This window comes from Marmota flaviventris, chromosome 5, assembly GCF_047511675.1.
Source record: "Marmota flaviventris isolate mMarFla1 chromosome 5, mMarFla1.hap1, whole genome shotgun sequence".
Classification (NCBI taxonomy): Eukaryota; Metazoa; Chordata; class Mammalia; order Rodentia; family Sciuridae; genus Marmota; species Marmota flaviventris.
Window position 1 is genome coordinate 72382150 of NC_092502.1, and position 14374 is coordinate 72396523.

The 14374-nt window shown below is 40.6% G+C and overlaps 1 protein-coding gene across 3 annotated transcripts in view; it reads right to left on the minus strand.

Moving 5' to 3' along the window:
- Nucleotides 1-1097: 1097 nt before the first annotated feature.
- Kdm3b (lysine demethylase 3B) overlaps nucleotides 1098-14374 on the minus strand; it is a 76955-nt gene continuing 63678 nt past the window's right edge. For all 3 annotated transcript variants that reach the window (XM_027927846.2, XM_071612329.1, XM_071612328.1), the window contains 7 exons: nucleotides 14170-14260; nucleotides 13895-14025; nucleotides 12714-12833; nucleotides 10314-10453; nucleotides 8432-8608; nucleotides 6359-6493; nucleotides 1098-2503 (listed from right to left, as the gene is read on the minus strand). In XM_027927846.2, the coding sequence (XP_027783647.2) occupies nucleotides 2423-2503; nucleotides 6359-6493; nucleotides 8432-8608; nucleotides 10314-10453; nucleotides 12714-12833; nucleotides 13895-14025; nucleotides 14170-14260 (875 nt within the window). In that variant the 3' untranslated portion in view covers nucleotides 1098-2422. The remainder of the gene's footprint in view (nucleotides 2504-6358; nucleotides 6494-8431; nucleotides 8609-10313; nucleotides 10454-12713; nucleotides 12834-13894; nucleotides 14026-14169; nucleotides 14261-14374) is intronic.

Below are 14374 nucleotides of genomic sequence, written 5' to 3' on the forward strand. Positions count from 1 at the left end.
AACCTCAACTGCCGACTAGCGGATGCTCCTTCCCCATTACAGGCCACGTAAAGGCATTCACCTGAGCTCCTGAAGTCAGAGACACAACTACACCTGTCCACCCCACCCCTTCTCCACAATCACCAATCTCTAGTTCAAAAAGGCCCTGCCTGAGCCATCTGTTTTCCCAGGTTGTCAGTAAGCTTTGCAGGGGAAAAGAGCAGGGGCTGGGGAGATGTGAGCCTTAAATTTCAAACAGGGGCTGGGAGGGGTACCTGGGTCCCAGATCAGTGATGAGTCCAGGGGCTGCAGTTCCACCCCCATCAGTAAGCACTGAGGGCAGTGTATGTCCTAATTCTGAAGACATTTATATCCAGAATGTAGGCTAGCCTGCCTCCTGATTTTCACCAAAGCAGCCAAGCTTCAATGCACCCCCCCAATTGCTCTCCTTTCCTGTTCCATTTTAAAGTTTTGCCATTTCTTTACCCTTTATGTCGAGGTGTAATCCTTCTGTTGACCACAACATCAACCTGTACCTATCCAGACTGAATGGACATGCTGAGTTCTATATTCAAATAGAGTTATGGTCTTATTCAAACTTAGTATCCTTGAACTATGATATATTTTCAACCTGGTAATTCCATTCCCAGGCTAAAACTTTCAAGAGAAGCAGCCTCTAATGACCCCTCTTGTTATTCTTTACAACTTCCCCTCTAAAAGGCCTCTACTAATTGGAATGCAGTCTGTCCTTACCACTCAAACCACTTTGTTGTTTAATAAACAAACAAAAATAAATCTCAGTTGGGCCATTCTCCCCAGACATTCTGCCCTAGGAAAGTAAGACTCCTCTGTTCACAGAGCATAAACTGGGAAAATCCCTCTCTCCATCCACCCTCTAACTCAAATGGCTCCTTGCCTTTTAGCCCCAAACCACACTGACTTCATCCTGGCACTTTTCCTTTCTCCCAAATGGCAATAAGTTCAGGAAGCAAAGAGCAGTAATCAGGTGCAGTGCAATAACAAAAACCTGGAAATGAAAACCCACCTCTAAACCAGCCCTCAATATGGCCTTGACTTTAAAAGGGTTGGTCCACAGGAAGAATTTAGTCCACTCCAAACAGATTTGTTAGATTTTTAATAAGAACATGGAAATCCCAATCAGCCCTTCGACAAAATTAAAATACAGAAAGTGAAATTAAAAGTATTCTACAGTAAATGACTTTTATTAAAAAAAAAAAAGTAATTGTGAACATATAAACAAGCCTGCAGGGCACTACAGTACAGCTGGAAAGAGATACATTTCCCAATGTACCTATGGGCCAATGAATTCCATCATTTTCAAATAAATTTTTAATAAAAACTCCACTGAGTTGGAAAGTTTTGCTGAAAATATTTCAGGACAAAAACCCAAAAAACAAAAACCTTCATGTTGGAAATCAAACTTTCCTTAGCATTGGAAATGAGGAGTCCCAAGGGAACGCTGGTAATAGGTGAAAATGGTTCCTGGAGTCACCAGTGTGTATATGTGGGGACACACCACAGCTCAGACATGACAAAGTTCTTTCTCAGATGACTGTTCCCTCAAGATAAGACTGAGAGGGGAGAGGGAGAAACTAAAAGAATTCTAAAAAGCCAATTCTTTTAAATTCTGCTTTGGCTAATTTTGTGCTATAATGGGCAACTGATTTCTAAAAATCATATTTCTTCAAAGAGTTTTATCGAAAGGAAGACTAAATGTAATGTGCCTTTCCTCATAATCCAGGAAAACAACTGTGGTATTTCAAAAATTCTAAAAATATCTACTTTCATGAAATAGTAACTATTTCACTACAAACCTATTTTTCACTAAATACACACATTTCCTAATCCTGGAGCCTCCTGGGAAAAGCAGTGGGTTCTCCCTGGGTCCTCTAAGACTCCAGTGTTCATGGGAGAGTGTGGGGAATAGCTGTACCCCATCTCCTGGGGCAGGCCATGTCAGAGGTCATGTGCAGAGACAGTCAGGCTTCCACCAGGCATATTTAAGCAATCACCCCTACTTGTACCAGTTACATGATTCCCTCTACCTCCAAACACATCCCCACTTAACGAGGCACAAGAGGAAAAGAAAAGTGTGCCCACATTCCTGGATTCCATGATCTCAAGTCAGAGAATAATGCAGGAAAGCCTAGCGATGTTCAGGCAATCCGGGTTCCCAAAAGGCCACTGGCTGGGGATGTGGCACCCTTGGCTTGGAGTCAGAAACTGTGTGTGTGAACAGTGCGACTTTCCTGTGTCAACCTTCAGTGTTGAGGCAGCGTAGAAAGAGTGGCTGGAGAGTTTGTAATACTGACCACACTGGCTCCAGGTGAAGGGCCTCTGCTCCAGCAGAGAACCCTGTGGTTCCCTGTAAGTGTTGAGTGAAAAGACCTGCTTCACAAGGGAGCTTGGAATTTCTCCGTGCCTAAGACCTTGCCAGTTTGGATTCATGAGCCTTGAGGGTACCAACAGCATCTTTCACTGCATGGTAAATGATGTTCTTCACCTGGAGAGTAATTAGCACTGTCAGTTGAATGCAGCTCCATTTTGTGTTCCACAAACACAAATGTAAAGTTCTACTCTGATTCTAAGCCAACTGGTGAAGAAATGACTGCATGCTTCCTAAATCACTCCCCACCAGGATTTATAAATTGTGCACAATGTAAGTTCTCCATGTATTTATTTTCCTTGCAGTACCAGGGACTGAACACCCTGTAGCTACCACTGAGTTATATCCTCTGCCCGTTCTATTTTGAGACAGAGTCTTTCGAGGCTAGCCTCCAACTGGTAATCCTAACTCAGCCTCCCCAAAATCACCAGGATTATAGGTGTGTGCCACCAAACCCAGCTACAGGTCTGTATTTAAGAAAGAATGATACAATCACTTGAAAGGCTATACAATCACCATTATCTATGTGCTGGGTACTATTACTAAGTTATTTATACGGATTTTCATTTAATCCTTGCCATAATCCTATGAGGTAGATTAATATCTATTATCATCTCCATTTTATAGGTGAGAAACTGAGGAAATACAGGTTCCAAGGTAAAGAATCTTGCCGAAGTCCTAAAGCTAATAAGGATGCAATGAACAGTGGAAGGGGAAGGGGGGAAATAACTTATAATGCTGTGTAGTTTTGTACTATTGGTATGTTGAATTTTTTTTTTTGTACTGGGGATTGAACCTAGGGTGCTTAACCACTGAGCCACATCCCCAGCCCTTTTTTGTATTTTACTTAGAGACAGGGTCTCACTGAGTTGCTTAGCGCCTTGCCATTGCTGAGGCTGGCTTTGAACTCATGACCCTCCTATCTCAGACTCCTGAGCCATGGGGATACAGGCATGCACCACCAAGCCTGGCTCCTTTATATCTATTTTTCTTAGTTGTAATTGGACACAACACCTTTATTTTATTTATTTTTATGTGGTGCTGAGGATCAAACTCAGCACCTCCCATGTGCTAGGGCGAGCATTCTACCGCTGAGTCAAAATCCCAATCCTATATGTATGTTTTAATTTGTCTAAAAGGAACAAGTGTTACATGTGAAGTTGGAAGACACAATTAAAAAGTTATTAAAATAAAGCAAACAGGCAGGCACAATAGTACATGCCTGAAATCCCAGAGGCTGAGGCAGGAGGATTTCAAATTCAAAGCCAGCCTCAACAACTTAGTGAGGCCCTAAGCAACTCAGCGAGAGAGACCATGTCTCTAAATAAAATATAAAAAAGGGCTGTGTTGTTGTTTGCTGTTGTTCAGTGATTAAACACCCGTGGGTTCAATCCCCAGTACCAAAAATAAAAAAAGCAAGCAAGCAAGTAAGCAAACAGGCTAAAGACAGGTTTTTTTTTTTTTGGGGGGGGGAGGATACCAGGGATTGAATTCAGGGGCACTTGACCTATTTTGTATTTTATTTAGAGACACTGAGTTGCTAAGTGCCTCCCCATTACTGAGGCTGGTTTTGAACTCGTGATCCTCCATCCAGGCTCAACCCCTCGAGTTGCTGGGATTACAGGTGTGCACCTGCACCACCGCACCCAGCTTAAAGACAGTTTTTAAAAAAGGAATGACATGATGATTGTGGTTATCTCCTTTTTTTTTGGTGGTGTTGGAGATCAAACCCAGGGCCTTGTGCATGTGAGGCAAACACTCTACCAAGTGAGCTATATCCCTAGCCCCAAGACTGTGGTTATCTCTATGGAGGGAAAATGGAGAAATGGAAAGGGGAAGAATACATTCAACAATGTAACTGTTGTAGGTTGTATACATATATAATATCATTTCATAAAACATAAGGGGCACTTTGTAGTGGGCACACAAATCTCCCTTATGCTAGTCTCTATTTTTTTTTATTACTTCAATAAATATTTACTGAGTACCTACTATGTGCCAGCCATCATGCTAAGGACAGCAGTGAATAAAATAGCAAAGCCAGGTGTGGTGGTGTACACTTGTAATCTCAGCTACTTGGGAGGCTGAGACTGGAGGATAACAAATTTGTGTCTAGCCTGGGCAATTTAGCCAGATCCCTATCTCAAAATAAAAATAAGAGCTGGAAATGTAGTTCAATGGTAGAGCACTTATTACTTAGCATGTGCGAGGCTCTAGGTTCAATGCCTAGTACTGCAAAAACAAACAAAACAATAAAATTCCTGCCTTCACAGAGCTTAAATAACTTACATTTGAGAAGGAATAGTGACAAACAGATAAAGTATATACCATATATCAGATGATGAAAACTACTACAGAAGAAACTGAGACAATAGAAGGGGATTGGAGTGGTGAAGCAGAAATCAATATAAAAAAATATAAAAAATAAAGCAAACAGGCGGGCACAATAGTGCCCAACAGGGTCAAGAAAGGCCTTACAGATAAGGTGATATATTACAAGTAGAGACTGAGGTGATATCTGAAATATGTATGTTTGAATATTTGTATTATATCTATAATACTAATGTGATTATACTTTGTGTAAGAATTTAATGGTTGAAATGTTCCTTGAATTTTTTCCCATGGTACTGGGGATGGAACCCAGGAGCACACTGCCACTAAGCTACACCCCCAGACCTTTTTAATGTTTTATTTTTAGACAGGGGTGTTGTTAAGTTGCCCAGGCTGGCCTCCAATTTGCAATCTTCCTATCTCAGCCTCCTGAATGGCTAGATTACAGGTATGTCCATCACCCAGCTGATGAGTTTCAAATATTGAAAAATGAAAAGCAGGTCAAGCTCAGAGTTGAAGGTGATTAAACCTACCAGCAATTAAACAACAACAACACAACAACAACAAAATTTCTTCCAACCTGATTTGTCATCAACTAAAGAAGACAGAAATGAAACAGGCATAACAGAAGAAGAGGCCAGAAGTGAAAGATGGGGAGAGTGTATATTCAAACTATTAAATCTTCTGCATGGAGAATCCTGTTTCTTTATTCTTTTTGTTACTAAAGTGAATTAATAATGAAATTGTCCTTAAAATTCCAATCCATTTCAAGACCACAAAAATCCTAATCTGAACATCCAGTTCAATTATATAAGGGGAAAACAATTTTCACCCCTACAAATGCAATTCTCAGGGATAGGAACTGCAATCCCTAGGACAGCTATAAAAATTTGAATCTGTACAGAACTTTGCTATAAGAAACAGTTTTAGGTCTGTATCTCTTCTTACACTGCCTTAGTGCTGACCAGGGAGGTGTGTCTAAGTCAGTTACTAAAGTTCAAAACACTATACCTGGGCTGGGTTGTGGTTTAGTGGTAGAGTGCTTGCCTACCATGTGTAAAGCACTGGGTTTGATCCTCAGCATCACATACAAATAAATGAATAAAATAAAGGTATTATGTCCATCTACGACTCCAAAAAATAAAAAAAAAAACCCCAAAACAAAGAAACATTATACATTCCAAGGGTAGAGAAACAGGGGCTGTCATGCTGGAAATGAGGTTTTTTTTGGGGGGGGGGCATGGGGGAGGTAGTGGGATTGAACTCAGGGGCACTTTACCACTAAGTCTCATCCCCAGCCCCTTTTATATTGAGATAGGATCTCATTAAGTTGCTGAGGGTGGCCTTTCGATCCTCCTGCCTCAGTCTCCCGAGCCACTGGGATTATAGACATGTGGCACCATGCCCAGCTGGAAATGATTAGGTTAAAAGATGATTAGGTTAAGAGCACAACTGAAGAGAACTGAGGACTGATAAGGTGTTTCTGAAAGGAAGACTCCATAGGTCGAGGTGGAATTCCCTGTGTCATTCTTCCTCCTATCAGACAACTAGAGAATACCCTCAGAGAGGAGAATGTGCCTTCTGTGTAGTATGTGAGCATGTGATGAAATGACAGTGTGAGGTGAAGGAGAAGTTATTTACCTGCAGTTTATCCTCATGATTTGTATGAGTGTTGGAGAGATGCCTGAATTCCTGAGTCAGGCGGAAACAGTGCTTCACGTGTTCTGGAGATACAAAGTCTTCTGCTACTTTTATGCAACTGTATAGATTGTGAACCTGGGGGCAGTGGTAGGGGTGGGGGAGTACAGAGGTAAAACGTCAGACATTAGAGATCAATAACTCATGGAAAATGTCTATGATAATAAAAAACAAACAAAACATCCACATAATATATCCATTCCCTGCCTTTTTTTTTTTCCTTTTTTGGAGACTCTTATGATGCCCAGGCTTGCCTTGAACTCCTGGGCTCAAGTGACCCTCTGACCCCAGCCTCCTGAGCAGTTGGGACCACCACATCTAGTTCTTCATTTTGATAATAAAAATACAGAGACATTGTAAGTGCAAACATATAAATTATAAATAAAAATGTTTGCTGGGTACGATGGTGGTACATGGTCAGTTACTCAAGACCAGTGTGGGCAACTTAACAAGAGCCTGTCTCAAAATAAAAAATAAAAGGTCTGGAGATATACCTTATGGGTAAAGAACCTCTTGGTTTGACCCCTACTTCCAAAAACAAAAATTTTAAAACAAAGGGGCTAGAGACTCAGTTCAGTAGTGGAGAGCCTGCATAGTATGTGTGAGGCCCTGGGTTTAATCCCCAGCACTGTGGAGGGGTCGGGGGGAGAAAAAGTCAGAAAAATTTGAAATAAGACTTAAAATTACAAGGAATCTTATTTATGAGCTGCTCAGAGCAGATTAAAAAGTGTGTTGACAATACAATTTGCAAATTAACTATCATCAACAGGCATAAAAATACTAATCAAGCCAATTGCATACATATCTTTGGACACAAGAGGACTACAACATATTTTCTAATCTTACTTCCAAAATTCAGTCCTTTTGAAAGAGATTAATCCCACATTATCTGCAATCTCATTGTTGCAGATGAGTTCCTTTACAATTAATTTTGGACAATGCAAGTCTTAACCTCTCCCCGCAATACTGAGGAATAGAATCCAGGGCCTCACAAATGTGAGGCAAGTGCTGAACCACTAAGCTACATCCCCAGTCCTTTATTTTTTGAGTTATTTATTTTTGAGACAGGATCTAGCTAAGTTTCTCAGGCTGGCTTAAAACTTTCAATCCTTTTGCCTTAACCTCCTGAGTAGCTGGGATTAACAGGCATGCACCACTGTGCCTGGCAATAATGCTGGTTTTATTTCTGCCACATAGTCAAATTTCTCATCATAATCTAACAGTGACCTTTCTTCCAAGCCTCACTTATCTGCCCTACTCCAGACACCCTATATTGCATTCCCTACTACCCATTAGGTATTTGCCTCTTAAAAATACCTGTAGCAGTCAACCTCTAAAATAATCCCAACCTTCTGGTAGTCACAGCCTTCATACCTTTGTGTGTGTAGTACTCTCATAATAAGATTAGTCTGTGACCAATATAATGGAACAGATCTGTTGTAATCTGTTTCTGTACACTCCTGGGTGGCATTTTACCATATTGATAAACTACAACTGGACTGTACATTTACCTACTGATGAATATTAGGGTAATTTCCAATTTTGACAAGAATAAAACTTCTGTGAATACAGGCATACAAATCTTTTTGTGGGCATATGCTATCAAAAATTAATACCTAAGGATGCAAATTAACTAACATCAACAGGCATAAAAATACTAATCAAGCCAACTGCATACATATCTTTGGACACAAGAGGACCATATATTTTCTAATCTTACTTCCAAAATTCAGTCCTTTTGAAAGAAAGAATGTTGGCTGTCTATACTACTGCCCATTAATCACCCACTAGCTCTGTTATCAGAGGAACTATCACAGTATCACCGTGCTTATGTTCACATACCTATGAAAATAAATAAAATTATAAGGAAGAAAATTAAAAAGCAAAATAGTAAGTTGTGGTATGGTGAAGCAATCAGTCGAATTCTGCCATTTATCTCTCTTGTCAGATTAGAAAGAGAAGCAGACATAAAGAAGCCCATGGAGCTGTAGAGCCCAACCCCAATTTAGAAAATACCTGGTGTGGGGCTCCTGCAGGTATGAAGACAGCATCACCCAGGAACTGCACAATGGCCCAGCCTTGCACACCATATTCCTCATAGAGACGCTTACGGAGAGTCTGGTCCAGGTACCAACTTTGGTCATGAATTGGGTCATGATCGGGGGGATTCTCTTGGCCTTGTTCTTCTCCAACCTGAAGCCATGATCAAAATGCAAAAATAGAAAGATTAATAGTCACTTATTGGGGCTGGGGATGTGGCTCAAGTGGTAACGCGCTCGCCTGGCATGCGTGGGGCGCTGGGTTCAGCACCACATAAAAATAAAATAAAGATGTTGTGGCCACCAAAAACTGAAAAATATTTTAAAAAATTCTCTGTCTCTTCTCTCTCTCTCTCTTTAAAAATTAGTCACTTAGTCATAGTTTTATTTTCTGTGATTCTAGCTATCCACAATCAGTCATGGTCTAAAAATATTAAATGAAAAATTCCAGAAATAGCTGGGTACAGTGGTGTACACCTGTAATCCCAGTGGCTATAGAAGCTGAGGCAGGAGGATCTCAAGTTCAAAGCTAGTCTCAGCAAAAGTAAGGTCCTAAGCAAGTCAGTGAGAACCTGTCTCTAAACAAAATAAAACAGGGCTGGTAGTCAAGTGCCCCTGAATCTAAGTCCTAGTACCAATCAATCAATCAATAAATCAATCCAGAAATAATTCATAAGTTTTAAATGGTGTGCTGTTATGAGTACTGTGTGATGAAATCCACAGCTCCATGCCACCTTGAACATGAATCATCACTTTGTCCAGAGTATGAATGTTGGCTGTCTATTCTACTGTCCATTATCAAAGGAACTATCTATCACAGTATCACCATGCTTGTGTTCACATACCCTTATTTTATTTATTTTACCTAATAATCACCCAAAGTTCAAAAGCAGTGATGCTGCAATTCTGATATGGCAGAGAAGCCATAAAGTGAAAAGGTAAAGCACAATTAGATGCCAGGTGTGGTGTTACATGCCTGTAATCCCAGCTACCTGGGAAGCCAAGGCTGGAGGATCCCAAGTTACCGGCCAGCCTCAGTAACTTAGAGACAGCCTATCTCAAAATTAAAAAATTAAATATAGTATGTTGTTATACTGTTTTATTTTATGATGAGTTATTGTTAATCTCTTACTGTGCCTTGTTTGTAAATTAAACTTTATCATACGTATGTATGTATAGGCAAAAACGAAAATATATAAAGGGTCTGTACTATTTGTGGTTTCAAGTGAGGGTCTTTGAATGTTTTCCCTTTGGTTAAGGGGAAACTACTGTAAATACATTTTTTGTTGTTGTTGACACCAGGAATTGAACTCAGGGCCTTGTGCACACTAAACAAAACTATAGTGCTGTGCTTTATCACCACCCTCATTCATTCATTCTTTCTTCCCTTTTTTTTTTGAGACAGGGTCTGGCTAAATTGCCCAGCCTGGCCTTGAACTTGCCATCCTCCTGTCTCAGCCTCCCAAGTAGCTGGGATTACAGATGTGCATCATTGTGCTGTCATACATAAAAATCAGTAACAGGATAAATCCAACTTGCTACATTAGTGTTTCTGGCAAAGCCCAAAGTTTCTGGTTTACTCTATTCAATATGCTCGAAGTCTGACTCAGATTTTCTGGGTATTCTGATAAGACGTACATGGCCACTAGGTCTTTAATACCTAGGGACTCCACATGAAAAATCTTGGACAGGTTGTCTCAGTCTCTACACTCTTTTTAGTTTATTTGTTTTTTTGGTGCTGGGGATCAAACCCCAGGGCCTTTGCATGCAAGGCAAGCACTCTACCAACTGAATTATATCTGCAGCCCCTCTAGACTCTTAATTTGAGAGTTGGGAGCACATTTCACCAAGAGGCATACCTTTCGAAGCAGCTCCCGGATCTTCTCTGCATCCTTGGCTGCATAGATGTGCCATAATGCGCCTGGCTTCTCTTTTCCATCATGGATCCTTTGCTTCGTCACCTCATCAGCATCCCCCTCATCAATTGTCTTGAGTACCTCTGAAACGAGCAAAATGACAATTTCAATGTAACTAGTTATTTCAGTATTTCTGAGTGAAATACAATGTCCAAATCAAACAAGTTTGGTCTTTTCTCTATCTCTCTGGAGTTACATAGCAAAAAATCAAAACTCATGAGCTGGGCACAGTGACACATGCCTATAATTCCAGTAACTCTGAAGGTTGACTCAGGAGGATCTCAAGTGTAAGGCCAGTCTCAGCAATTTAGCAAAACACTATCTCAAAAATAAAAAATTAAATCGGACACAGTGGCACATGTTTGTACAATGCCTATAATCCCAACAGCTCAGGAGGCTGAGGCAGGAGGTTTGAAAGTTCAAAGCCAGCCTCAGCAATTTAGCGAGGCCCTAAGCAACTCTAAAGTGAGACCCTGTCTCTAAAGAAAATACAAAGAAGGGGTAGGGATGTGGTTCAGTGTTTAAGCACCCCTAGGTCAAATCCCTGGTACCAAAACAAACAAACAAACAAACAGGACTGGGAATGTAGTTCAGTGGTAAAGTGCCCCTGGGTTCAATCCCCAGCACCAAAAATAGAAAGACAGAGAGATTGGACTTGGAATGTAGCCCAGTGGTAAAGCACCCCTGGGATTAATCCCCAGTATCCCCTTCCTCCACCAAAAAGAAATAGCAAAATTTGTATTGGTCTAAGCTCCCTACCCACAGGGAAGAATAACTCTAAACTTTCTTTACTTAACAGAGACTCAATATTTTTGGTAATCTAGTTTCTTCTTCTGCAGTCCTAGGGAATCATACTCAGAGCCTCATGTACACTAGGCAAATGTTTTCCAGCTGAGTGACATACCCAGCCTGTGGTAGTTTCTTTTTAAAAAAAATATTTGTAGGGCTGGGGATGTAGCTCAGTTGGTAGAGTGCCTGCCTCGCATGCACAAGGCCTGGGTTCAATCCCCAGCACCAAAAAGAAAAAAGAAAAAAATTGTAGACATTTTTTGTTTATTTTTATTTTTTCTGGTGCTGGGGATTGAACCTAGGGACTTGCATATGCTAAGTGCTCTACCACTCAGCTATCTCCCCAGCCCCTGTGGTAGTTTCTTTAAAAAATGTTTCTTGCTCAAAATGAATAGCTATTTCTTATGTTTAACTTGTGGGTTATTTCCTACTGAAAGTAGGGGGATTCTATACATTTTTGCAAGACCACTTGAAACTCTAGGATTTTGCTGATTTAAGTCCACAAAGCATAAAGCTTTTCTGGCAAATTAAGAAGGTTAGCTTCTAATACCTGTCTATTATAATCCACAAGAAACCACAACATAATGGAAAGGCCTACAGGTGTGTAGCATCAAATCCAACAACAGAATAAGAAATGCCAAAGTAATAATACTGATTATTCCTAAACCTTGACATTTCAAGTTATTTTTCAAAACTGTTCTCATTTTTCTGAAACTTCCACAAGGAACTCATTTATTTTATTTTATTTTTTGGCCAAGGATTGAACCCAATGGTGTTTAACCATTGAGTCACATCACCACCACCCCCTTTATTTTTTATTTGAGACAGGGACTCACTAAGTTTCTGAGGCTGGTCTTGAACTTGGAATTCTCCTGCCTCAGCCTCTAGAGCCACTGGGATTACAGGCATGAGTCACCATGCCCAGGCACACACATTAATTTTAACACTGAGATTTGAGCTGATCTCCAAGATGTCCTACCCAGCTGGCCCTTAAATACAATGGGGATCACACCCTTTTTAGGGTCTTGAGATAAACATTTAGGCAGCATAAAATATTGCAAAAGAGGGCAATTACAGCAAAATATCACTTTTATGCTTCGCTTTTTTTTTCTTCTTTTTTTGTGATGCTGGGGATTGAATCCAGGATTTTGTGCATGCAAGGCAAGCACTCTACCAACTAAGCTATATCTCCAGGTCCTTATGCTTCAGGTGACCCCCGCTTTACATCTGTCACTCCAGAGCTGATCTGGAGGATGGGCCAAGTAGATGGGTTTTTGTCCTTTCTTCATTCCTCATGTGAGGCTACCCCTTGGTCAAAGATACACAAGTAGCATTCTTCTCTGCTAGAACTTCTTTTTCTCTAGCAACATTCACTAGGCACCTACTACATATCAGGCCTGGTAGAAACTTAAGAAAAAGTCACTGGGGAAATAAAGAGAAAGAAAAAAAGAAAAAAAAAAAAAAAAGCCACTGTTCCTGACTAAGGAGGTAAACACTCAGTTCTTCCCGGAAGCCAAGTCTCATCACCTAAAGCAGTTTTTCTAGAAAACATACCTTCATCATGAGCACCCTCCCCGACGGGGATCCCAACATACACCATCACATTAACGGCATCAGACACATCTAAGTGAAGATTTGTTGTGCCAACTCTTCTATCTTCTGCAGTTATCAAGCCTAAAGGGTTAAGGAAAATATGCAAGGTAAAGGGGAAATATTCTGAAGAATCCACAGAGAGCCTAAAACTGAAAATATACTCAAGGACATTCTCAAATGAGTACCACTGTAGAGTGAAGTATGTCTGTTCCATTTATCAAGAAATCCCAGGGGCTAGGGGTGTAGTTCAGTGGTAGAGTACTTTTCTAGCAAGCATGATTCCCTGGATTTGATACCCAGCACCATAAGCAAGCAAGCAAGCAAACAAACAAATAAACAAAAAAAATCATTCTTTTCATCTCTCTTATACTGTCTAACATTAATTTCTAGCATGGGTGACACTATCATTAGCTTTAGCCATAGAATTAATCCACTCCCTGAAAATGGTCCCTCCTTTAAAAGCAAAACAGATATGGGCATTAGGGACATTCACTATGGGCATTAGCTCAACTTACACAGTGATTTAGGTTATTTCTATACTTTACAAAGTAATAGACAGGTGGCATGGTATCTGTTTTTTTCATTTTGCAGTGTTGGGATTGAACCCAGGGCCTTGCTCATGTTAGTGAGCTCATGCTCACTACCTTGTTGGCTCATGCTAGGCACACACACTAACAATGAGTCACATCTCCAGCCCTTGGTATTGAGCCTTTTTTGCTATTTTATCAAGTTTTTTTTTTTTTTTTTAAATATTTATTTCTTTTAGTTGTAACTTTATTTTTATTTATTTTTATGTGATGCTGAGGATCGAACCCAGGGCCTCGCACATGCTAGGTGAGCGCTCCACCGCTGAGCCACAACCTCAGAGCCTTATCAAAACTAAGAATATGTCTCCTTGAGTACAATTTTTGAGAGGAAATGATCTAATTCCTGGGAACATATAGCTTATAGACTAGGCCCACGTACATTTTACACAAATCAGTATGACAAAGCAAACATATTCAAAACCATCCTGGATACCTTAACTTCTGTAGTACCTGTCACTTGCCCTCAATCATCTTTACTCATGACCCTGACCAAAGATCTTCTGTAAGTAAAATGAGCAATCCCCCAAAGGGGCAATTCTGGCCTCTCCCTCATACCATAGGCGTTGTACATCTTGGGTCCCAGATCAGGCCTTACAAAGTAGCTGGGTAGCCTAGAGGCCAGATTGAGCCTGCCATCTCGTTTGGTATATTCCGGCAGAGGAAGGTTCTCCATCAGATCTTCAAACCTACAAAACAGTAGGATAGAAAACTTAGCTATTATAGGGCAAGAAAGCAAAGAGGCAAAATTCACTTCTCTGGGATTATGTAATTATTCTGTGATGGCTTTGGCAAGGCACGAATCTCAGAAGATGGCCCAGACAACAACTAACCTTGTTGGCATCATGTCCCGAAAATCTTCCCCAGGAGGCCAGTCCTTGAGTTTGAGCACCATTGGCTGCCCATCTTCTGATCTTAGTCGTTCTGGAAGAGAGACAGTATTCTCACAAACATCTGTGGGGTTGGTTACTCCCCAAATTTTTCCAGTGATTATGTATGAGATAAAAGTTCTTATTTCAGATTTATAAACCTAGCCCA